Genomic DNA, 26,643 nt, shown 5'->3' with positions numbered 1-26,643 from the left:
CTACAATTTTTAAAGTAATTACCCTCTAACTAAAATAAATAAATTTATGTATTTGTTTTAAAAATGGTTCGTCTAGTCAATGCTCTGGTTTTCTAGTAGTCATATATGAATGTGAGAGTTGGACTATAAATAAAGCTGAGCATTGAAGAATTGATGCTTTAACTGTGGTGTTGGAGGAGACTCTTGAGAGTCCCTTGGACTACAAGGAGATCCAACCAGTCAATCCTAAAGGAAATCAGTCCTGAATATTCATTGGAAGGATCAATGCTGAAGCTGAAACTTCAATACTTTGTCCACCTGATGCAAAGAACCAACTCATTGAATAAGACCTTGATGTTCGAAAGATTGAGGGCAGGAGGAGAAGGCGATGACAGAGGATGAGATGGTTGGATGGCATCACTGACTCAATGGACATGAGTTTGATTAAGCTCTGGTAGTTCATGATGGACAGGGAAACCTGGCATGCTGCAGTCCATGGGGTTGCAAAGAGTCAGACACGACTGAGCAACTGAACTGAACTGATACTAGAAGTGGACACCTAGAAACTTGTGCCTGGTTCTTTCTGCACTCAGCCCTATGTACCTTTTCCCTTTGTTGATTTCAATCTGTATCCTTTAACTCTAATAAACCTTAACTGGACTATAACAGCTGTTTAAAAAAGAAAGAAAGCATACCATAGAAAGGTTTAAAAAAAAAACTGACTTTGCAAAATATTTGTAAAATATATGATTATATGTGTGTGTGTGTGTGTGTGTGTGTGTGTGTGTGTGTGTGTGTGTGTGTGTGTATAGTGCTATTAGTGTTCCAATAGAAAAATGTGAGAAAGAAGTGAACGATAATTAAACCACAAGTCAGGAAACATTCTGTAAAAGGCCAGCTAGTAAAGATTTTTAATCTTTTTTGAGTACACTGTATCTGCACAACGATTCAGTTCTTTGGTAGTAGTGTAGAAACAGCTATAGAAAATACGTACTACACAGCAGATGTTAGAAAAACAATTCTGGGCAGGTTTGGCCACTAGCTCAGTTTGGTAACCCTTGCATGTAAAAAATATAGATGTCTAACAAATGTTCTTCTTCATCTTAAATAACTTAAATTTATTATAATAAGATGAGTTTTATTTACCAAATTAGAAACAAAAACGTTTAAAAAATAAGAATACTCAATTTTGATGGGCATGCATATATGCATATATTGTTGGAGGGGATGAAAATCGGTAGACTTTCTAGAAAGTAATCTAGTTATATGTATCAAAACTTTTAAAAATTTGTGTCTTTGGATTTAACAATTCTACCTTCTGTGTGTCTATTTTAAGAAAATTATCAGAAAAATGGACAAGGATGATCACTATTAAATAATAGGGAAACTTTCCAAAAATACAACTACATGCCCTGGGAGAACAAACTGGTTAGGTAAATCTTGGTAGTCCATATTCTGAAAATTATAGAAATTAATTTTTTAAAGCCTTAATTTTTTAATGATAAAATTATTCTTAAAATTTAAGTGACAAAGGCAGGGTGCAAACTGATATATATTTTCACAATATGTTATGTAAAGTAAAAGTATGCATACAAAAAACTAGAAGGAATGATTTTTGCAAGCTGTAGATAGTGGTTTCATGTAGATAATCAAATAAGTTTATCTGACCTTTTCATTTCCTCATACTTTTTTATGCTTTCCAAATTCTTTATGATACTTTTACTATAATAGTGTAGAAATTTGAAAGAGAGAAACAGAGACAGAGAGGTAGAAAGAAAAGGAGAGAGAAAATGTCAGGATAACCTTTCACTCCTCTTGCTGTATCCTTTGCTTACTCATTTGCTTATCCTGAATATTTTCTAAAACATTTTAGGAGCTGGCTTTTTGACTTTTTGTAGAGCAGCGGGTGAAGTTATCATTTACTGATATCATATCATTAGACCAAACTGACCTAATTCATTTACAAGAGGGAGATCGAGGCCCTTTACTATGTAGCTAAGTTTCATAAACTTATTTACCTGCTGGGAAGATTTATTTGTTCATTTATTCACTTATTAATTTATACTACTCAACTGACAAATATTTCTGTCTCAGGAACATTCTAGGCATTCATTTGAATTTGGTCTCATAAACAATACATATGTGCTTGTGTGCTAAGTCACTTCAGTCATGTCCAACTCTTTGAGACTCCATGGACTGTAACACACCAGGCTCCTCTATCCATAGGATTCTCTAGGCAAGAATACTGGAGTGGGTTGCCATGCATTCCTCTAGGGGATCTTCCCAACCCAGGAATCGAACCTGCATCTCTTATGTCTCCTGTATTGGCAGGCAGTTTCTTTACCACTAGTGCTACCTGGGAAACCCCATAAACAATACCATACTGGGTAATTGGTTGCTGAAAATAATATTCTTAACCAGTAAATTATTGGCAGTATATATAATTATTATTTTAATACCTTTTTTTTTCCTAAAAAGGGCCAGATGGTCATGTGACTAGATATGATTTGGATTGGCTCGTGAAAAACAGCTATGAAGGGCAGAAACAAAAGGTCATCCAGCCTAGAATCTTATGGAATGCTGAAATCTACCAGAAAGCCCAAGTTCCAGCTGTAGATTTCCAGACGTTCTTAGAAACGAAGGAGGGACTGAAGAACTTTCTGCAGAGCTTTCTGCTCTATGGAATTGCTTTTGTGGAAAATGTCCCTCCTACTCAGAAACACACAGAGAAGGTGGCAGAAAGGATCAGCTTGATCAGGTGAGTCATTAGTTTTCTGATATGTGCAGAAGTTAATTTCCAGAGCATGAATATCAGTAAAATAAAATGACAGGTATAGTCACTCTTGTTTTTCCAGAATATTCTGTGGCCCGAATAAGGAGATTACCATTTATAGTGCTTTATCTGAAGCCCAGATTTCTAATCTCTAAAGACACTTACATGTTAAATATAATGACTTCAAAGTTGTTGTCTTTTCTCAAGCCCAGTGACACTCAAAGTAAGAGTTATTCATTGTATGCTAGGAAGAGCACTACTGAGTAAAGAGAGCCAGATTGTAGTCTCAGTTCTCCCATCAAGCAGTTGGATAAACATACATTCCTACCCACAATTGCTGTCCCTGTCACCTCTATTTTCCCATCTGATCAGTAAAAGGATTGAATAAGATGGTATCTAAAGATATCTACTTTTGACCTATTATTCCTAAGGCTTAATTCACACACTGGTTGTTAATAATACTGAGTCCAAAATGCAGTACTTGGATGCAATCTCAAAAACAACTGAATGATCTCTGTTCGTTTCCAAGGCAAACCATTTCAATATCACAGTAATCCAAGCCTATGCCCGAACCAGTAATGCTGAAGAAGCTGAAATTGAACAGTTCTATGAAGACCTACAAGACCTTTTAGAACTAACACCCAAAAAAGATGTCCTTTTTATTATATGGGATTGGAATGCAAAAGTAGGAAGTCAAGAAACACGTGGGGTAACAGGCAAATTTGGCCTTGGAATACGGAATGAAGCAGGGCAAAGGCTAATAGAGTTTTGTGAAGAGAACACACTGGTCATAGCAAACACCCTCTTCCAACAGCACAAGAGAAGACTCTACACATGGACATCACCAGATGGTCAACACTGAAATCAGATTGATTATATTCTTTGCAGCCAGAGATGGAAAAGCTCTATACAGTCAGCAAAAACAAGACCAGGAGTTGACTGTGGCTCAGACCATGAACTCCTTATTGCCAAATTCAGACTTAAATTGAAGAAAGTGGGGAAAACCACTAGACCATTCAGGTATGACCTAAATCAAATCCCTTACAGTGGAAGTGAGAAGTCGTTTTAAGGGACTAGATCTGATAGAGTGCCTGATGAACTATGGACGGAGGTTCGTGACATTGTATAGGAGATAGGGATCAAGACCATCCCCATGGAAAAGGAAAAAAAGAAAAATGGCAGTCTGGGAGGTCTTACAAATAGCTGTGAAAAGAAGAGAAGTGAAAAGCAAAGGAGAAAAGGAAAGATATAAGCATCTGAATGCAGAGTTCCAAAGAATAGCAAGGAGAGATAAGAAAGCCTTCCTCAGTGATCAATGCAAAGAAATAGAGGAAAAGAACAGAATGGGAAAGACTAGAGATCTCTTCAAGAAAATTAGAGATACCAAGGGAACATTTCATGCAAAGATCGGCTAAAGGACAGAAATGGTATGGACATAACAATTGCACACATCTCACACGCTAGTAAAGTAATGCTCAAAATTCTCCAAGCCAGGCTTCAGCAATACGTGAACCATGAACTTCCTGATGTTCAAGCTGGTTTTAGAAAAGGCAGAGGAACCAGAGATCAAATCGCCAACATCTGCTGAATCATCGAAAAAGCAAGAGAGTTCCAGAAAAACTTCTATTTCTGCTTTATTGACTATGCCAAAGCCTTTGACTGTGCAGATCAGAATAAACTGTGGAAAATTCTGAAAGAGATGGGAATACCAGACCACCTGACCTGCCTCTTGAGAAACCTGTATGCAGGTCAGGAAGCAACAGTTAGAACTGGACATGCAACAACAAACTGGTTCCAAATAGGAAAAGGAGTACGTCAAGGCTGTATATTGTCACTCTGCTTATTTAACTTCTATGCAGAGTACATCATTAGAAACGCTGGGCTGAAAGAAGCACAAGCTGGAATCAAGTTTGCCAAGAGAAATATCAATAACCTCAGATATGCAGATGACACTACCCTTATGGAAGAAAGTGAAGAGGAACTAAAGATCCTCTTGATGAAAGTGAAAGAGGAGAGTGAAAAAGTTGGCTTAAAGTTCAACATTCAGAAAACGAAGATCATGGCATCTGGTCCCATCACTTCATGGGAAATAGATGGGGAAACAGTGTCAGACTTTATTTTGGGGGGCTCCAAAATCACTGCAGATGGTGATTGCAGCCATGAAATTAAAAGACGCTTACTGCTTGGAAGAAAAGTTATGACCAACCTAGACAGCATATTAAAAAGCAGAGACATTACTTTGCCAACTAAGGTCCGTCTAGTCAAGGCTATGTTTTTTCCAGTGGTCATGTATGGATGTGAGAGTTGGACTGTGAAGAAGGCTCAGTGCTGAAAAATTGATGCTTTTGAAGTGTGGTGTTGGAGAAGACTCTTGAGAGTCCCATGGACTGCAAGGAGATCCAACCAGTCCATTCTAAAGGAGATCAGTTCTGGATGCTCATTGGAAGGACTGATGCTGAAGCTGAAACTCCAATACTTTGGTACCTCATGCGAAGAGTTGACTCATTTGAAAAGACCTTGATGCTGGGAGGGATTAGGGGCAGGAGGAGAAGGGGACGACAGAGCGTGAGATGGCTGGATGGCATCACCGACTCGATTGACATGAGTTTGAGTGAACTCCGGGAGTTTTTGGTGAACAGGGAGTCCTGGCATGCTGCGATTCATGGGGTTGCAAAGAGTCGGACACTTCTGAGCGACTGAACTGAACTGAACCAAACTGATACTGTACAGCATTTAACCAGCATATTCACATCAATGATTTCAATTGTTTAGTATAGTTGTCCTAATAAGCATGTATTTTATCTCCTGTTCTACTAATGAGGCACTCGAGGATCAGATGTGTTAAGTGCCTTGACCAGAATTGCTCTGCTAGTAAGCAGTAGAACTGGAATTCAAGAGAGCTCGGGTTTTCTGATCTTAAGTACAAAGTTCTTTCCATTGCATTTCTAGGTTTATCTTCTGTAGTATTACATGATTTGTAAACTGACTTTTTCATAGTTAATACTTTCCTTTTACTTCATAAGAAACAGATATAGCTGATTGTGTAGCAGATGGTATGCTGGGTCATTTGCCCATGATGTATATATCTCAAGGAGAGATACAGTGATACAGCAAGTCTCACTAAATACTTGCTAATATAAACTTTTCTTTTCTCTCTTTTTTATTCTTCCAAGTCTAAAAGGTGGCTGAAGATCTACATTAATCAGTTCTAAAAGCAGCTACCCAAAACCATCTTTTTTATGTGAGGAAGGTGAGTGCAGGACAGAAATGTGAACCTGAAAGCTGTTCAAAGCAGACACATAAACAGAGTGAGATGGTTCCCTATTTTCTGACTACATTATCCTTCCACTAATTCCCCGCAGCTTCCTAGAATATTACTCAGTGGCGGGATCATTAAGATGGGTGATAAGTTCAACTGATTTCTTTACTTTATAGTTTGATATCTGAACCAAAAAAATTGTTTTTATCTGTAAATAAAAAAAGTATTGGAAAGAGTCTTGAATGACAAGAATGAAAATTTCAAATAGCTAAAAGGTCTTCCTCTGCTACATTTGACAGAGAAACCATCTATGGAAGGATGTGGTTTTTCACTTCAGACTTCTCCAGAGGTGACACTGCATACACCAAGCTAGCTCTGGATCGGCACACTGACACCACCTATTTTCAAGAGCCCTGTGGGTAAGTGGATTAAAATTTTCCAAAGTGAGATCATTACATGTGATGGTCTTAAATAATTTCTTAATCATTTTCTGTTTTATTTGAACCAAGATCATATCTGCTGCTACTTACTTATATAATTATCTCTCTTCTCCTTAGAAATATGACCATTTTTAAAGACTCATAGGAATAAAAATTTTTCAAATGATTGAAAATCTACCTTACTACAGGAATGGATCTTAATTTTGTTTAATTTACATTTTTATCAAAGTGATTGCAAATAATTTACAAAAAATGTATTGATTAACCATTGGTTTGGGAATTTGTACAGTTTTTTGTGTTTAGTTATGATATTGCAAGTTCAGTTCAGTTCAGTCACTTAGTCGTGTCTGACTCCTTGTGATCCCATGGAGTGCAGCATGCCAGGCCTCCCTGTCCATCACAACTCCCAGAGTTTACTCAAACTCATGTCTATGAGTCTGTGATGCCAACCAACTATTTCATCCTCTGTCGTCCCCTTCTCCTCCCACCTTCAATCTTCCCCAGCATCAGGGTCTTTTCAAATGAGTCAGCTCTTAGCATCAGGTGGCCAAAGTATTGGAGTTCCAGCTTCAACCTCAGTTTTTCCAATGAATATTCAGGACTGATTCCCTTTACGATAGACTGGTTGGATCTCCTTGCTGTTGCAGGATCTCCTTGCAATTATATTCCAAAAGGGTCCATAGTCTAAACACAGCTGCTTTGGGTATGGTATTAAGAGGAATTTGAATCCAGTTTACAAGAAGTTGGAGGGAAAAACTGAATTAAAAATAACCTTTTTTAAATAAATTCATTCATTTTAATTGGAGGCTAACTATGTTAAAACATTGTAGTGGTTTTGCCATACATTGACATGAATTTGCCATGGGTGTACATGTATTCCCCATCCTGAAACCCCCTCACACCTCCCTCCCCAACACATTCCTCTGGGTCATCCCAGAGCACGAGCCCCAAGCACCCTATCCCATGCATCGAACCTGGACTGGTGATCCATCCCACATATGATAATACACACGTTTCAGAGCCATTCTCCCAAATCATCCCACCCTCGCCCTCTCCCACAGAGTCCAAAAGACTGTTCTATACATCTGTGTCTCTTTTGCTGTCTCACAAATAGGATTACTGTTACCATCTTTCTAAATTCCATATATATGCGTTAGTATACTGTATTGGTGTTTTTCCTTCTGGCTTACTTCACTCTGTATAATAGGCTCCAGTTTCATCCACCTCATTAGAACTGATTCAGATGTATTCTTTTTAATGGCTGAATAATATTCCATTGTGTATATGTACCACAGCTTTCTTAACCTTTCATCTGCTGATGGACATCTAGGTTGCTTCCATATCCTGGCTATTATAAACAGTGTTGCGATGAACATTGAGGTACACGTGTCTCTTTCAGTTCTGGTTTCCTCAGTTTGTATGACTAACAGTGGGATTGCTGGGTCATATGGCAGATCTATTTCCAGTTTTTAAAGGAATCTCCACACTGTTCTCCATAGTGGCTGTACTAGTTTGCATTTCCACCAACAGTGTAAGAGCGATCCCTTTTCTCCACACCCTCTCCAGCATTCATTGTTTGTAGACTTTTGGATGGCAGCCATTCTGACTTGCGTGAAATGGCACCTCATTGTGGTTTTGATTTGCATTTCTCTGATAATGAGTGATGTTGAGCATCTTTTCATGTGTTTGTTAGCCATCTCTATGTCTTCTTTGGAGAAATGTCTGTTTAGTTCTTTGGCCCATTTTTTGATTGGGTCGCTTATTTTTCTGGAATTGAGCTGCAGGAGTTCCTTGTATATTTTTGAGATTAATTCTTTGCCAGTTGCTTCATTTGCTATTATTTTCTCCCATTCTGAAGGCTGTCTTTTCACCGTGCTTATAGTTTCCTTTGTTGTGCAAAAGGTTTTAAGTTTATTTAGGTCCCATTTGTTTATTTTTGCTTTATTTCCATTACTCTGGGAGGTGGGTCATAGAGGATCCTGCTGTGGTTTATGTTGGAGAGCGTTCTGCTTATGTTTTCCTCTAGGAGTTTTATAGTTTCTGGTCTTATGTTTAGATCTTTAACCCATTTTGAGTTTATTTTTGTGTATGGTGTTGGACTGCAAGGAAATCCAACCAGTCCACTCTGAAGGAGATCAACCCTGGGATTTCCTTGGAAGGAATGATGCTAAAGCTGAAACTCCAGTAATTTGGCCACCTCATACGAAGAGCTGACTCACTGGAAAAGACTCTGATGCTGGGAGGGATTGGGGGCAGGAGGAGAAGGGGACGACAGAGGATGAGATGGCTGGATGGCATCACGGACTCGATGGACGTGAGTCTGAGTGAACTCCGGGAGTTGGTGATGGACAGGGAGGCCTGGCGTGCTGCGATTCATGGGGTGGCAAAGAGTCGGACATGACTGAGTGACAGAACTGACTGAACTGAACTGATGATGTTAGAAAGTGTTCTAGTTTCATTCTTTTACAAGTGGTTGACCAGTTTTCTCAGCACCACTTGTTAAAGAGATTGTCTTTTCTCCATTGTATATTCTTGCGTCCTTTGTCGAAGATAAGGTGTCCATAGGTGTGTGGATTTATCTCTGGGCTTTGTATTTTGTTCCATTGATCTATATTTCTGTCTTTGTGCCAGTACCATAGTGTCTTGATGACTGTAGCTTTGTAGTAGAGCCTGAAGTCAGGCAGGTTGATTCCTCCAGTTCCATTCTTCTTTCTCAAGATTGCTTTGGCTATTCGAGGCTTTTTGTATTTCCATACAAATTGTGAGGTTATTTGTTCTAGTTCTGTGAGAAATACCATTGGTAGCTTGATAGGGATTGCATTGAATCTATAGATTGCTTTGGGTAGTACACTCATTTTCACTATATTGATTCTTACAATCCATGAACATAGCATATTTCTCCATCTATTTGTGTCCCCTTTGCTTTCTTTCATCAGTGTTTTATAGTTTTCTATATATAGGGCTTTTTCTTTTCTTTAGGTAGATATATTCCTAAGTATTTAATTCTTTTTGTTGCAATGGTGAATGGAATTGTTTCATTAATTTCTCTTTCTGTTTTCTCATTGTTAGTGTATAGGAATGCAAGGGATTTCTCTGTGTTAATTTTATATCCTGCAACTTTACTATATTCATTGATTAGGTCTAGTAATTTTCTGGTGGAGTCTTCAGGGTTTTCTGTGTAGAGGATCATGTCATCTGCAAACAGTGAGAGTTTTACTACTTCTTTTCCATCTGGATTCCTTTTATTTCTTTTTATGTTCTGATTGCTGTGGCCAAAACTTCCAAAACTATGTTGAACAGTAGTGGTGAGAGTGGACACCCTTGTCTTGTTCCTGACTTTAGGGGAAATGCTGTCAATTTTTCACCATTGATAATGTTTGCTGTGTGTTTGTCATATATAGCTTTTATTATGTTGAGCTATGTTGCTTTTATTCCTGCTTTCTGGAGGGTTTTTATCATAAATGGATGTTGAATTTTGTCAAATTTCTCTGTATCTATTGAGATAATCATATGGCTTTTATCTTTCAATTTGTTAAAGTGGTGTATTACGTTGATTGATTTGTGGGCAGATATTGAAGAATCCTTGCATCCTTGGGATAAAGCCCACTTGGTCATGATGTATGATCTTTTTAATACGTTGTTGGATTCTGTTTGCTAGAATTTTGTTAAGGATTTTTGCGTCTATGTTCATCAGTGATACTGGCCTGTAGTTTTCTTTTTTGGTGGCATCTTTGTCTGGTTTTGGTATTAGGGTGATGGTAGCCTCATAGAATGAGTTTGGAAGTTTACCTTCCTCTGCAATTTTCTGGAAGAGTTTGGGTAGGATAGGTCTTAGCTCTTCTCTAAATTTTTGGTAGAAGTCAGCTGTGAAGCCTCGGGTCCTGGACTTTTGTTTGCTGGAAGATTTCTGATTACAGTTTCAATTTCCGTGCTTGTGATGGGTCTGTTAAGATTTTCCATTCCTCCTTGGTTCAGTTTTGGAAAGTTGTACTTTTCTAAGAATTTGTCCATTTCTTCCATGGTGTCCATTTTATTGGCATATAGTTGCTGATAGTAGTCTCTTATGATCCTTCATATTTCTGTGTTGTCTGTTGTGATCTCTCCATTTCCATTTCTAATTTTGTTGATTTGATTCTTCTCCCTTTGTTTCTTGATGAGTCTGGCTAATGGTTTGTCAATTTTATTTATCTTCTCAAAGAACCAGCTTTTGGCTTTGTTGATTTTTGCTATGGTCTCTTTTGTTTCTTTTGCATTTATTTATGCCCTAATATTTTTAAATAAAATTTTTAATTGGAGGTTAATTAAGATTTCTTTCCTTCTACTAACCCTGGGGTTCTTCATTTCTTCCTTTTCTAGTTGCTTTAGGTGTAGAGTTATTTATTTGACTTTTTTCTTGTTTCTTGAGGTAAGCTTGTATTGCTATGAACCTTCCCCTTAGCACTGCTTTTACAGTGTCCCATATGTTTCGGGTTGTTGTGTTTTCATTTTCATTTGTTTCTATGCACATTTTGATTTCTTCTGTGATTTGTTGGTTATTGAGCAGTGTGTTGTTCAGCCTCTATGTGTTGGAATTTTTAATAGTTTTTGTCCTATAATTGACATCTAATCGTACTGCATTGTGGTCAGAAAAGATGCTTGGAATTATTTCAATTTTTTTGAATTTACCAAGGCTAGATTGATGGCCCAGGATGTGATCTATCCTGGAGAAGGTTCCATGTACAGTTGAGAAAAAGGTGAAATTCATTGTTTTGGGCTGAAACGTCCTATAGGTATCAATTAGGTATAACTGGTCTATTGTATCATTTAAAGTTTGTTTTTCCTTGTTAATTTTCTGTATAGTTGATCTATCCATAGGTGTGAGTGGGGTATTAAAGTCTCCCACTATTATTGTGTTATTGTTAATTTCCCCTTTCATACTTGTTAGCATTTGCCTAACACATTGTGGTGCTCCTATGTTCGGTGCATATATATTTTAATTGTTATATCTTCTTCTTGGATTGATCCTTTGATCATTATGTAGTGTCCTTCTTTGTCTCTTTTCATGGCCTTTATTTCAAAGTCCATTTGATCTGATATGAGTATTGCTACTCCTGCTTTCTTTTGGTCTCTATTTGCATGGAGTATCTTTTTCTAGTCCTTCACTTTCAGTCTGTATGTGTCCCTTGTTTTGAGGTGGGTCTCTTGTAGACAACATATATAGGGGTCTTGTTTTTGTGTCCATTCATCCAGTCTTTGTCTTTTGGTTGGGGCATTCAACCCATTTATGTTTAAGGCAATTATCGATAAGTATGATCCCGTTGCCATTTACTTTGTTGTTTTGGGCTTGAGTTTAAAAACCCTGTCTGTGCTTCCTGTCTAGAGAAGATCCTTTAGCATTTGTTGGAGAGCTGGTTTGGTGGTGCTGAATTCTCTCGAAGCTTTGGCTTGTCTGTAAAGCTTTTGATTTCTCCTTCATATTTGAATGAGATCCTTGTTGGGTACAGTAATCTGGGTTGTAGGTTTTTCTCTTTCATCACTTTAAGTATGTCCTGCCATTCCCTTCTGGCCTGAAGCGTTTCTATTGAAAGATCAGCTGTTATCCTTATGGGAATCCCCTTGTGTGTTATTTGTTGTTTTTCCCTTGCTGCTTTTAATGTCTGTTCTTTGTGTTTGATCTTTGTTAATGTGTTTAATATGTGTCTTGGGGTGTTTTGCCTTGGGTTTATCCTGTTTGGGACTCTCTGGGTTTCTTGGACTTGGGTGACTATTTCCTTCCCCATGTTAGGGAAGTTTTCAACTATTATCTCCTCAAGTATTTTCTCATGGTTTTTCTTTTTGTCTTCTTCGTCTGGGACTCCAGAGAAGTATGATTCGAACATTGGTGCATTTAACATTGACCCCGAGGTCTCTGAGGTTGTTGTCATTTCTTTTAATTCTTTTTTCTTTTTTCCTCTCTGCTTCATTTATTGCTACCATTCTATTTTTTACCTCGTTTATCCTATCTTCTGTCTCCGTTATTCTACTGTTGGTTCCCTCCAGAGTGTTTTTGATCTCATTTGTTGCATTATTCACTATATACTGACTCTTTTTTTAATTTCTTCTAGGTCCTTGTTAAACATTTCTTGCATCCTCTCAATCCTTGTCTCCAGGCTATTTATCTGTACCTCTATTTTTTTTTTCACGATTTTGGATCAGTTTTACTATCATTATTCAGAATTCTTTATCTGGTAGATTCCCTATCTCTTCCTCTTTTTTTTTTTTTTTTTGTTTGGTGGGCATTCATCCTGTTCCTTTATCTACTGAGTATTTCTCTGCCTTTTCATCTTGTTTATATTGCTGTGTTGGGGTGGAGTTTCTGTATTTTGGCAGTTTGTGGTTCTTCTTTATTGTGGAGGTTCCTCGCTGTGGGTGGGGTTGGACGGGTGCCTTGTAGAGGTTTCCTGGTTAGGGAAGCTTGTGTGAGTGTTCTGGTGGGTGGAGCTGGATTACTTTTCTCTGGAGTGGAAGGAAGTGTGCAGTAGTGAGTTTTGAGATGTCAGTGGGTTTGGTGTGACTTTGGGCAGTCTGTATATTGAAGCTCAGGGCTATGTTCCTGTGTTGCTGGAGAATTTGCATGGTATGTCTTGCTCTGGAACTTGTTGGCTCTTGGGTGGTGATTGGTTTCAGTGTAGGTATGGAGCCTTCTGATGAGTTCCTGTTGATTAATGTTCCCTGGAGTCAGGAGTTCTCTGGTGTTCTCAGGTTTTGGACTTAAACCTCCTGCCTCTGGTTTTCAGTGTTATTCTTACAGTAGCATCAAGACTTCTCCGCCTATACAGCCCTGATGATAAAACATCTTGGTTAATAATGAAAAGTTTCTCCACAGTGAGGGACACCCAGAGAAGTTCACAGAGTTATATGGAGAAGAGAAGAGGGAGGAGGGAGATAGAGGTGACCAGAGGAGAAGAGGGGGAATCAAAAGGGGAGAGAGTAAGCTAGCCAGTAATCACTTCCCAATGTGCTCTCCACAGTCTGGACCCCTCAAAGATGTTCATGGAGTTACACAGAGAAGAGAAGAGGAAGGAGACAGAGGTGGCCAGTAGGATAAAAGGGGGAATCAAAAGGAGAGAAACAGATCCAGCCAGTAATCAGTTTCCTAAGTGTTCTCCACAGCCCAGAACACACAAAGAGATTCACAGAGTTGGGTAGAGAAGAGAAGGGCAAAGGAGGAGATGGAGGTGACCTGGTGAAGAAAAAGGAGAGTCAAAAGTGAGAGACAGCAATCAAGCCAGTAATCTCACTCCCAAGAAAAAATGGGTACTGAAGATTGGGTTCTTAAAGGTACAAAATTGATAATAAATACCAAAAAAGCAAAGATTAAAAATCTAGCATAGAGGTTAGATTCTCAAAAGTACAACGTTAAAAAAACAAAACAAAGTCACAAAAATTATAAAATATATATATGAAGTTTGCTTTAAAAATAGGGTCTTTCTTTTGTAAAGTAATGATAGGTTATAAAAATGAAAATTAAAGGAGTAATAGATGACAAAATTAAAAAAATTAAAAATTAAAAAAAAATGATAATAGTAAAATGTATCTAGGACTTTCTCTGGAGTTGTTGTGGATAGTGTGGGGTCAGTTCATTTTCAGATAGTTTCTTGAGCTGGTTTATACTTCTCAAGATCTATAGTCCACTTCCTATGTAGTCGGTGCTAAGTACAGTGTCTTAATCTATTGCACCTGTCACTTCCAAAGCAGTTCCCTCTGTTTATATTAGCTTCTTCTGTTTCCTGGTCTCTTCAGTGTCTGATTTCTGCCCTGACACAAGGGGGTGCTGGTGGTCACTTTTTTAGGCTCACTTGTTCAGTAGTGCTGTGGGGAGTGAGGAACACTGCAACCAAATATTACTGGCATGTGTGGGGAGTGCTCACAATGTTTCAGCCACACTGGATTTGCCCCTGCTCACAGCGTGTGTACTTTCCCAGTCTACACCGCTCAGACTCTAGGTTCCTCTGCTGGGAACTGTCTGATGCGGGCCCTGGTTTGCCTGCACTTCCCAGGTCTAAGCCCCTCAGGTTCAGGTCCTCTGATACTCCACAAAGGCGCAGATTTCTTTGGGCCTGTGTTTTGTGCCATCCCAGGTCTGAGCAGCTCAGGTGACCAGGTGCTTGGCGCATGTAGTCACCCCCAGTTGAAGGCTGCAACTTATCCCTTCCCCTGTCCCAGCCGCTGGGTTTTCTGGGTGTGTCTCTTCTGGGGAGGTGATCTCTGGCTGCGACCCTCCTGGCAGATGTCGACTGTCCAGAAACCCAAAAAGTCTTGGTTAGCAATGAAGCCTGCTTGCAGTTTAGTAGAGGATGCCTCTCTGGGGCCGCAATTGCCCCCTTCCGGCTCTGGCTGCTCTTGCCTGCCTGTCTCCTGCAGGGGATGGGCCGGTCCGCAGCCGGCTAGCTCTGCTCAGTCCTTTGCTCTGTGAGCAGGCCCGACAGTGTCTTAGGTTAGGGCTTTTCATGGGATAGCGAAAAAGTCTGGGTTGCTATCTCAAGGCAGCTCCCTTAGATTGCCCTTGGGGGATTCAGGCTCGGTCCTTACCATAAGCAATGCAGCCTGTGCCTCCCTGTCCAGCCCCCTCTTGCTAGTGGTGGATGCAAGTGTCTGGGCTGCTTCTCTGCTGGGAGTTGCGATTAGGCATGTAATCTGTGGGTTTTATTTATTTATTTTTCCTCCCAGTTATGTTGCCCTCTGAGATGCCAAGACTCGCCACTGACCTGCCAGTGAGAGTGTTTCCTAGTGTTTGGAAACTTCTCTCTTTTTAAGACTCCCTTCCTGGGATGGATCTCCATCCCTACCTCTTTTGTCTCTCTTTTCATCTTTTATATTTTTTCCTACCTCCTTTCAAAGACAATGGGCTGCCTTTCTGGGTACCTGATGTCCTCTGCCAGCATTCAGAAGTTTTTTTGTGGAATTTGCTCAGTGTTCAAATGTTCTTTCAATGAATTTGTGGGGGAGAATGTGGTCTCCCCATCCTATTCCTCCACCATCTTAGGACTGCCCCTCTAGATGAACCTTTGTTGACAAAGTAATGTGTCTGCTTTTTAATATGATGTCTAGGTTAGTCATAGCTTTTTCTCCAAGGAGCAAGCATTTTTTAATTTCATGGCTGCAATCACCATCTGCAGTGATTTTGGAGACCCCCAAAATAAAGTCTCTCACTGTTTCCATTGTTCCCCCATCTATTTGTCATGAAGTGATGGGACCAGATGCCATGATCTTGGTTTTCTGAATGTTGAGATTTAAGCCAACTTTTTCACTCTCCTCTTTCACTTTCATCAAGAGGCTCTTTAGTTCTTCTTTGCTTTGTTCTATAAGGGTAGTGTCATCTGCATATCTGAGGTTATTGATATTTCTCCCAGTAATCTTGATTCTAGCTTGTGCTTCCTCCAGCCCAGTGTTTCTCATGATGTACCCTGTATATAAGTTAAATAAGCAGGGTGACAATATACAGCCTTGATGTACTCCCTTCCCTATTTGGAACCAGTCTGTTGTTCCATGTCCAGTTCTAAGTCTTGCTTTTTGACCTGCATACATATTTCTCAGAAGGCAGGTTACCTGGTCTGGTATTCCTATCTCTTGAAGAATTTTCAACAGTTTGTGGTGATCACACAATCAAAGGCTTTGGCATAGTCAACGAAACAGAAGTAGATGATTTTCTCTCTTGCTTTTTCGATGATCCAATGGATGTTGGCAATTTGATCTCTGGTTCCCTGCCTTTTCTAAATCTAGCTTGAACATCTGGAAGTTCACAGCTGATATACTGTTGAAGCCTGGCTTGTATAATTTTGAGTATTACTTTGCTAGTGTGTGAGATGAGTGAAATTGTGCAGTAGTTTGAACATTCTTAAGCATTCACTTTCTTTGGGATTGGAATGAAAACTGACCTTTTCTAGTCCTGTGGCCACTGCTGAGTTTTCCAAATTTGCTGGCATATTGAGTACAGTACTTTAACAGCATCATCTTCCAGTATACTTGCTGGAAAAGTTAAGTGTTATTTATGGTATGTTTTTTTTTCATTGTAGAAAAATCAGTAGTAAAATGTACTCAAATAAATATTTCTTCTTCAAATACTGTTTTGTTATTTTGAAATACAGATTCACAGAAAGTCACAAAGAAATATATAAAAGAGGTCTCATACACCCTTCCCTGAGCCTTCTCCAATGTTTAACATCTTGTACAACCACAGTACAATATCAAAACCTAGAAAGTGATATTGATACAATCCATAGAGCTCATTCAGATCTCGTGAGTTATATACATAATTATTTCTGTGTGTGTGCGTGTGTGTACTCAATGCAGTGTTATTACATGTGCAGCTTTATGTAACCACAACTATAGTCAAAATATTCCAATGTGTCATTACCACAAGACTCCTTCATGTTACCTCTTTAAAGCCACACCATTCTTCCTCTCTTCCTGGCAACTGCTAATCTGTTCACTATCTCTATAATTCTGTTATTTCATGAATGTTACATAAATGGAATCATGCAGTTATGTTTTTCCTTCACTGTTATTCCTTTGTGCTTTCCCCAAGTTATCATGCATATCAATCTTTCATTCTTTTTTAATTACTGAATAGTTTTTCATTATGTGGATGATTTGTTTAACACTTCACACATTGGAGGATATTAAAGTAGTTTCCAGTTCTTGGCTGTTACAAATAAGGCTGCTGTGAACATTAATGTACACGTTTTTGTGTGAACATAAGTTTTCATTTCTCTGGAATAAATGCCTATCAATTCAATTGCTGGTTGTATAGTACATGCTTCCCAGGAGGCTTCCCAGGTGGCTCAGTGATAAAGAATCTGCCTGTGAATGCAGGAGACCCAGGTTCAATCCCTGGGTCAAGAAGATCCCCTGGAATAGGAAATGGTAACCCACTCCAGTATTCTTGCCTGAGAAATTCTATGGACAGAGGAGCCTGGCAGGCTACAGTCCATAGGGTCACAAAGAGTCAGACACAAATTGAGTGACTGAGCACACACACATGGTTACTTGCATGTTTAGTCTTTTTTTTTTTTTTTAATAAGCGGGCAAACTGTTTTCCAGAGTGTGTGTGTGTGTGAAAGTTGTTCAGTCGTGTCCAACTCCTTGTGACCCCATGGACTATACAGTCCATGGAATTCTCTAGGCCAGAATACTGGAGTGGGTAGCCGTGTCCTTCTCCAGGGGATCTTCCCATCCCAGAGATCGAACCCAGGTCTACTGCATTGAAGGCAGATTCCTTACCAACTGAGCCATCAGGGAAGCCTAAAGTAGCCATACCATTTTATACTCTCAGCAGCAGTGTATAACTGATAGAATTTTTCCAAATCTTTTATAGCATTTTGTGTTATCACGATTTTTTTTTAAAATTTTAGTCATTCTGCTAGGTATATAGTGAAATTTTACTGTGCTAATAACTTTTGTTTCTCTAATGGCTTATAATGCTGAACATATTTGCAAATGTTTATCTGCCATTTGTACATCCCGTTCAGTGAAACGTCTGTGCATGTCTTTTATTCATTGTCTAATTGTATTGTTTTTCTTATATTGAGTTTTGAAAGTTAATTAGTTCTAGTGCCAGTCACTACCTAGGTCAAGGCTTTGAAGATGTTCTCCTATATTCTTCTCTAGAAGTTTTGTAGCTTTATGTTTACATTTAAGTCCATGATCTATTTTGAGTTAATTTTTGTATAAAGTGTGAAATTTTGGTTGAAGTTATTTTTTTTTACTTTTGCCTATGAGTGTCCAATTATCTCAGCATCATTACTTAAAAAGATTATCCTCCTTCATTGACTGGCTCTTGCACCTTTGTCAAAGATCAGTTTACTATATTTGTGTGATTCTATTTCTCAGTTTCTTTTTCTGTTCTATTGGTCTACATATCTATCCCTCCATCAAAATCACAAATATATAGTTTTATTTCTTTCATTCTAATATATATGAATTTTATTTCTTTTCTTGCCTTATTGTAATGACTAGAAGTTCCAGAACTGTGTTAAATAAGAATGAAAGTGAAATGTTAAATGTGTTCAGCCTCACCATTATAGATGATGCTAGTTGAAAAGATGCTAAATATCTCTAATTGTCAGGGAAATGCAAATCAGAGATACCACCTCCAATCTGTCAGAATGGCTATTATCAAAAAGACAACATAGGCAGAAATTAACACAACATTTAATTATCTTCAAATTAAAAATAAAGAAAAAAATAAACTCAAATGTCACTACCCTCCTCAAAAAAAGAAAGACAACATACAACAAATGTTGGTGAGGGTGTGGAGAGAAGAGACTTCTCCTATACTGTTGATGGGAGTTTAAATTGGTGTAGCCACTTTGGAAAAAAATTAAAAATGAAAGAACCATATCATCCAACAATCCCTCTTCTGAGCATATATCCAAAGGAAACAAAATCAATGTTTCAAAAAGATACATGCACCCTAATGTTCATAGCTGCACAATTTATAATAGCCAAGATGTGGAAACAACCTAAGTGTTCATTGATGCATAAATAGACAAATAAAATGTGGTATATGAATACAGTGGAATATTATTTAGCCATAAAATGAAGGCATTCCTGCAATTTGCAACAACATTGATAGATAGACCTTGAGTGTATTACATAAAGTAAGTCAGACAGAGAAAGATAAATACTGTCTACAGAGAGTAGATTGATGGTTGCCTGAGGCTATGGGTTTGAAGAAATGGGAGATGTTCATCAATGCTACAATTTTCATGTTATAAGAGGAATAAGTTCTGGAGATCTAATGTATAGCACAGTGATATACTTAACAATACTGTATTGTATACTTGCAAGTTACTAAGATAGTAAATTGTTAATACTCTAGCCACACATGCAAATGTGCTAATTATGTGAGGTGATGAATGTGTAAACTAAGCTTATTGTGGTCATCATTTCACAATATATACAGATATGTCAAATATATCTCAATAAAGGTGGAAAAATATTTTTCAAAACTATGATGTTAGTTGTAGATTATAACAATTTAATTTAAGAAGAAAAATAGAAGGTGCACAAAAGAAATGCTGCCAAAGAAAGGAAAAAGGAAGAGTAAATAAAAGAATATCCTACTTTGTAAAGGGGCAAACCATTTTTTATAAAACAATTGTTCTTTAAAGAAGTACCCAAAGAAGACCATGTCTCCTGTCCACTCACAAGTGAAAAAGAGTGTGGTCTCATCCAGATGAATGGTCTTTGGCTGGATACATAAATCCACGCTGGCAGTGTCTAGGCTGCGCTGGTGAGTCTTAGAGTTGTAGCAAGACGCTGAGCGGCAGTGGTCTCGAAGCCAGACATAATCAAAGCGCATCACATTGTTAGCATATTGCAGTTCTAGGGAAAAGATCATATTCTTTTATTAGCATTTATTATATTATTTATTCTATAAAAATGAATAAAATATTTAGGAAAACTAAAAAATCTGGATTCAGAAAACTCCATTCAAAAATTCTTCTACCAACAAATGAACGAGAGCAATGTGAGGAATACTGGCCCCCTACTATTAAAATACAGCATGGAACTTCTACAATTAAAATAGTGTGATGTTGGTATAGGAATAGGCAGACAAAACAACAGAAGAGTATAAAAAGTCAAAAAATATACATGAATGCACATAGAAATTTGGTTAGTAAAAACTGACACACATCATCACTGTGGAAAATATGACTTTTTAAGTAAATGGTGTTGGGACAACTGATAATCATTCAGAAAACTATAAAATCGAGTCCATACCTTATATTGTCACCAGGTTTCCAAGATAAACTCAAAACAGATTAGAGTTCTAAATTTGGAAAATGAACATGGCTGGAGGATATAAAGGAGGTCCTTGTACTATACTTACAACTTTCCTGTTAGCTTGAAGATGTATCGAAAGAAAAAGTTACCAAAAAATATCAAACATTTTATCAGATTATTCATTTAGACAGGGTAAATTAAAATGAGTTCAAATTTATAACAGGAATAAAAACTATAAAGTATCTGGAAATAAATGAAAATGTAAAAGATAACTATGGAGAAATTCTGAAGGACTTGAAGGAAACTTGAATGGAAAAATATGCTCACAGTTGGGCAGATTCAAAAATGAAAAGACAGAAATTCTTCCATAAATTAATACACAAAACTCCATGTACTTCCAACCCAAATCCCCGTGAAAATTTTCATGTACTGGACAGACTAATTCCAAGAATTAACAAAGTAATAATTTTGACAAGAAAAAGAAAGGCTTGGAAGGGAAGTCTTACTAGGTATAAAAATATATTATAATGCTATAGTCATTTAAAAAGTATGATATTCATGCAGAATGGACTAAGAAATCAAGGGAACAGAATAGTCCCAAAATAGACCTAAGTGTATATGGAAATATGGTATACATTAAAGGTGGCATTTTGCAATAGTGGTAAAATGATAGATTTTTTCGATCATTAGTTTTAGAAAAATGAATATTTGAAAAAATTGATTCTAGATTCACATCAGCTTCAACAGTAAATTATGGATACAGTAAAATATAAAACATAAAACTATTATATATTGACAAATTTGAAGAAGAAAAAGTATTTTAATATGACACACAAAGCATAAAAGATAATTTGTGTATGTGAAAATAAAAAACTTCTGTTTTGCAAAGTGTAAACAAGTTAAAATACAACAGGAAAAATATTTTAACATAAAAGGATTAATACCCAGTATATTGAATAAATCCTTATAATCATTAGGATAAAAACTGAGTAGAAAAACAACTGAAGGATATCAATAGGAAAGTCACCAGTGGTGAACAGTAAATGCATGCACTCCTCTAACTTTAGGAGTAATAAGAGAAATGGGTATTAAGATATCATTTTTTATTCATCAGAGTAACAAATTTTTTAAAGTTTGATTAAAACATGTGTTTTCAAATGATGTGGGGAAATGCATGCTCTCAAACATTGGTAATGTGAATATAAATTGATGATGACTCACTGAATGGTAATCTGGAAGTTTCTATGAAAATAATAAAAAAAATATGTATATTACTTTCTTGACTGAGAAATTCACATCTCAGTACTTACCTTATGAAAACTGTCACATGCAAGGAGGTATGCACAAGGATATTCATAATAGTTTTGTTTACAATAGCAAAATAGAAAATAAGATTGTCTATCAGTGGGGCAGTGAAGGAACAGCTAAATAAACTGTGGTATATCCTTACTGAGAAACTAATCAACAGTTTAAAAATGCAGTATATCTATACTCCTCAAATTGACTTTGTACAATGTTGCAATTCTCTTTTTAAGGAACAGAAACTAAAGCTCAGAGATGTTAAATTAATTTGTAAGATCATATAATGATTAGGTGTGGAGGTAGGACAAGAATTCAAGTTGTCCAACCCCAAAGTCCTATGCTAGTGTTACTCAAAATGTAGTCTTAGGAATCTGAGGTTGAGACTTCAGAAAAGGCAGGGTAAGGAGCTTAGAAAATCTTCTGCCCCAATAACAATGATAAAACTGGGCAAAATTATCAATAACAACCATTTTTGGACCCTGGAAATTGACCAAAGGCCTCCAGCAAATTAAAAAGCATTTAGTCAAGAAAGATGATTGAATCTTGGGTAAGAACAGTAGGGATCTGAGTGCTTTAGCTTGAGGTGTTTTTACCCCTACTTTACCCCCAGCAGCTCCATCAGCATTAGGTGTAGCAGGACAGGAAAACCAGGAAAGCCAGCTGGCATACTGGTTAGGGCAAGGAATAGACCAGCAGAACAATCAAGAATCTATGAAGGGGATCAGCTATAGTGGTCCTGGGAAAGCCCCCTCACACGCCCAGTGTTCAGCAAGGCTGTATACACATGTAGGGCTGTGTGCATACTTAGGAGAGACTGGAACAGGCCTTAGTTATCTACATGTCCCTGGAGGAATGTAAGGCCCTCTGCCAGCACAATGGAAACATATAATGTGTGGCAGAAACTGAAAGCCAAGGCAAACTTATGAAAAGCCTAAACTTTGTGTGCCCCAATCCACATACAGTTGCAATGGCAAAGGGTGGAAACCTCATTGACTAAAGGTTTTTAGCTTAACCTCTGTCCAATTGTTAGAAGTGAAGTCGCTCAGTCGTGTCCAACTCTGCGACCCCGTGGACTGTAGCCTACCAGGCTCCTCCCTCCATGGGATTCTCCAGGCAAGAGTACTGGAGTGGGTTGCCATTTCCTTCTCCAGGGGATCTTCCCGACCCAGGGATCGAACCTGGGTCTCCTGGATTCCAGGCAGACACTTTAACCTCTGAGCCACCAGGGAAGTCACTAACCACCCATTCATGGATCATAGCCTTGTTGAGGTGAAGGGGCTTGTCTAACTCAATGAGCTATGCTGTGCAAGGCCACCCAAGATGGACAGGTCATAGTGGAGAATTCTGACAAAATGTGGTCCACTGGAGGAGGACATGGCAAACCACTCCAGTATTCTTGCCTCAAGAACTCCATGGACAATATGATAAGGCAAAAAGATATGACACTGAATGATGAGCCCCCCAGGTCAGGAGCTGTCCAACAAGCTACTGGGGAAGAGTAGAGGGCAATTACTAATAGCTCCAGAAAGAATGAAGAGGTTGGGCCAAACCAGAAATGATGCTCAGTTGTGGATGTGTCTGGTGGTGAAAGTAAAGTCCGATGCTGTAAATAACAATATTGCATAGGAACCAGGAAGGTTAGGTCTATGAATCAAGGTAAATTGAATGTGGTCAAGCAGGAGATGGCAGGCACATCAAAATCTTAGGAATCAGTGAACTAAAATGGACAGGAATGGGCAAATTTAACTCAGATGACCATTGTATCTTCTACTGTGGGCAAGAATCCCTTAGAAGAAATGGAGTAGCCATCATAGTCAACAAAAGAGTTTGAAATGCAGTACTTGGGTACAATCTCATAAATGACAGAATGATTTCAGTCTGTTTCCAAGACAAACCATTCAACATCACAGTGATCCAAGTCTATGCCTCAACCACTAATGCCAAAGAAGCTGAAGCTGACTGGTTCTATGAAGACCTACAAAACCTTCTAGAACTAACACCCCCATAAAATGTATTTTTCATCAAAGGGGATTGGAATGTAAAATTAGGAAGTCAAGAGATACTTGGAATCACAGGCAAGTTGGACCTTCGAGTTCAAAATGAAGCAGTGCAAAGGCTAAGAGAGTTTTGCCAAGAGAATGCACTGCCCATAGCAAACACCCTCTGCCAACAACACAGGAGACCACTCCGTACATAGACATAATTGGAGATCAATACCAAACTCAGATGATTATGTTCTTTGCAGTCAAAGATAGAGAAGCTCTATAGAGTCAGTAAAAACAAGACGTGGAGCTGACTGTAGCTCAGATCATGAGATCCTTATTACAAAATTGAGGCTTAAACTGAAGAAAGTAAGGAAAACCACCAGACCATTTAGGTATGACCTTAATCAAACCCTTATTATTATACAATGGAGGTGAGGAATAGATTCAACAGATTAAATCTGTTAGACAGAGTGCCTGAAGAACTATGGACAGAGGTTTGTAACTATGTATGAGAGTCAGTGACCGAAACCATCACAAAGAAAAAGTAATGCAACAAGTCAAAATGGTTGTCTGAGGAGGCTTTACAAATAGCTGAGGAAAGAAGAAAAGCAAAAGGCAAAGGAGAAAGGGAAAAATATACCCAACTTAATTTAGAGTTCCAGAGAGCAACAAGGAGAGATAAGAAAGCCTTCTTAAGTGAATAATGCAAAGAAATAGAAGAAAACAATAGAATGAGAAAGACTAGAGATCTCTTCATGAAAATTAGAGATACCAAGGGAATATTTAACATAAGGATAACATGATTAAAGGACAGAAAGAGGTAAGGACCTAACAGAAGCAGAAGATATTAAGAAGAGGTGCCAAGAATACATAGAAGAACTATACAAAAAAGGTCTTAATGACCCAGATAACCAGGGTGGTGTGGTCACTCACTTAGAGCCAGACATCCTGGAGTGTGAAGCCAAGTGGGCCTTATGAAGCATTACTACAAACAAAGCTAGTGGAGGTGATGGAATGCCAGCTGAGCTCTTGCAAATCCTTAAGATAATGCTGTTAAAGTGCTGCACTCAATATGCCAGCAAATACGGAACACTCAGCAGTGGCCACAGGACTGGAAAAGGTCAGTTTTCATTCCAATCCCAAAGAAGGGCAATGCCAAAGAATGTTCAAACTACCACATAATTTCACTCATTTCACATGTTAGCAAGGTAATGCTCAAAATTCTTCAAGCTAGGCTTCAGCAGAACTCCCAGATGTACAAACTGGGTTTAGAAAAGGCAGGGGAACCAGAGGTCAAATTACCAACATGCTTTGGACCATGGAGAAAACAAAGGAGTTCCAGAAAAACATCTACTTCTGCTTCATTGACTATGCTAAAGCCTTTGACTGTATGAATCACAAAAAATTGTGGAAAATCCTTAAAGAGATGAGAATACCAGATCACTTTACCTGCCTCCTGAGAAACCTGTATGCAGGTCAAGAAGCAACAGCTGGAACCTTACGTGAAACAACGGATTGGTTCAAAATTGGGAAAGGAGAGTGTCAAGGCTGTATACTGTCACCCTGCTTATTTAACTTATATACATATTACATTGTGTGAAATGCCGAGCTGGACGAATCACAAGCTGGAATCAAGATTTCTGGGAGAAACATCAACAACCTCAGATATGCAGATGATACCACTCTAATGGCAGAAAGGGAAGAGGAACTAAAGAGGCTTTTGATGCAGGTGAAAGAGGAGAGTGAAAAAGCTGGCTTGAAACTCAACATTCAAAAACCTAAGATCATGGCATCCAGTCCCATCACTTCATAGCAAATGAAAGGGGAAAAAGAGGAAGCAGTGATAGATTTTATTTTCATGGGCTCCAAAATCACTGTGGACAGTGACTGCAGCCATGAAATTAAAAAACACTTCCTCCAAGGAAGAAAAGCTATGACAAACATTCACATCACTTTGCCTACAAAGGTCCATATAGTCAAAACTATGGTTTTTCCAGTAGTCATATACAGATGTGAGAGTTGGACCATAAAGAAGGCTAAGCACTGAAGAACTGATGCTTTCAAACTGTGGTATTGGGGAAGACCCTTGAGAGTCCCTCAGATTGCTAGGAGGTCAAACCAGTCAATCCTAAAGGAAATCAACCCTCATTATTGGTTGGAAGGACTGATGCTGTAGCTGAAGCTCCAATACTTTGACCACATGATGCGGAGAGCTGACTCTTTGGAAAAAACCCTGATGCTGGGAAAGATTGAAGTTGGGAGGAGAAGGGCGCAACAGAGGATGAGATTGTTGGAAGGCATCACTGACTCAATGAAAATGAGTTTAAGCAAATTCTGGGAGATAGTGAAGGACAGGCAAGCCTGGTGTGCTGCAGTCCATGGGGTCACTAAGAGTCTGACATGACACAGCAAGTGAACAACAAATAAGAAATGATACAACAACTGCTGATACTTTGAAATGGGGCTATTGTTTGGTAGTAACCTGAAGTTGGAATACTTAGGATCCATGGAATGATATGTAAACCTGTGTGTGTGTATGTGTGTGTGTGTGTGTGTGTGTAGTTCTGCATTTCTGGATGGAATCTGTAGCTTGTAACAAAATTTCTATGGGATTCATAAATTAAAATACTGAGAACCATTTCCTTGGAGTGATAAAAGTGATTCAGTACCACCTGTAGCCAATATGACATCTCTGTATCCTTCAAGCTGTTGTACATGCAGTTCCATTTGAATGGAACATTCATCCGTACCTTCTCCCCATTTTTGCCTTGCCTAATTCATATTTAATATTCATGACTCTGCAAAGATTCTGTAAGCAGTCATTTGTAACTCTTTAGTTTGGGTTAGGTACCTCTCCTCTTTGTTCTTACAGCACCCTATATGTTGTCTAAAAGCATTTATCACATTGTCTTATAATTGTCCATGTGTTTTTGCTATAGACAGTACCTTAATGATAGGGAACATGTCTTTTTCATCACTGTGTGCTTGGCACTTATCACAATGTCTGGCTTCTGGTACATGCTCGTTAAATGCTTGTTGAGTAAATCAATGAGCAGTGGTGAAGATATCCTATTGGTGAGTCCAACATAGGTCACACATCAGAAATGAGAATGATCTTCTCATCAAAACTATAGATGATCTTCTCCTGTCCTATTA

At 38.3% G+C, this 26,643-nt stretch overlaps 1 protein-coding gene across 1 annotated transcript in view; it reads right to left on the bottom strand.

The window, feature by feature from the left end:
- Nucleotides 1-26,643, bottom strand: part of TMLHE (trimethyllysine hydroxylase, epsilon) — a 70,709-nt gene that overhangs the window by 15,992 nt on the left and 28,074 nt on the right. Inside the window, exon 3 of the mRNA XM_040265298.1 lies at nucleotides 19,458-19,798. Within this exon, the coding sequence (XP_040121232.1) occupies nucleotides 19,458-19,798 (341 nt within the window). The remainder of the gene's footprint in view (nucleotides 1-19,457; nucleotides 19,799-26,643) is intronic.

Source organism: Oryx dammah, unplaced genomic scaffold (assembly GCF_014754425.2).
Source record: "Oryx dammah isolate SB20612 unplaced genomic scaffold, SCBI_Odam_1.1 HiC_scaffold_23, whole genome shotgun sequence".
Classification (NCBI taxonomy): Eukaryota; Metazoa; Chordata; class Mammalia; order Artiodactyla; family Bovidae; genus Oryx; species Oryx dammah.
Note: the sequence above shows the minus strand (reverse complement) of the source record. Positions and strands in the feature narration are given on the sequence as shown.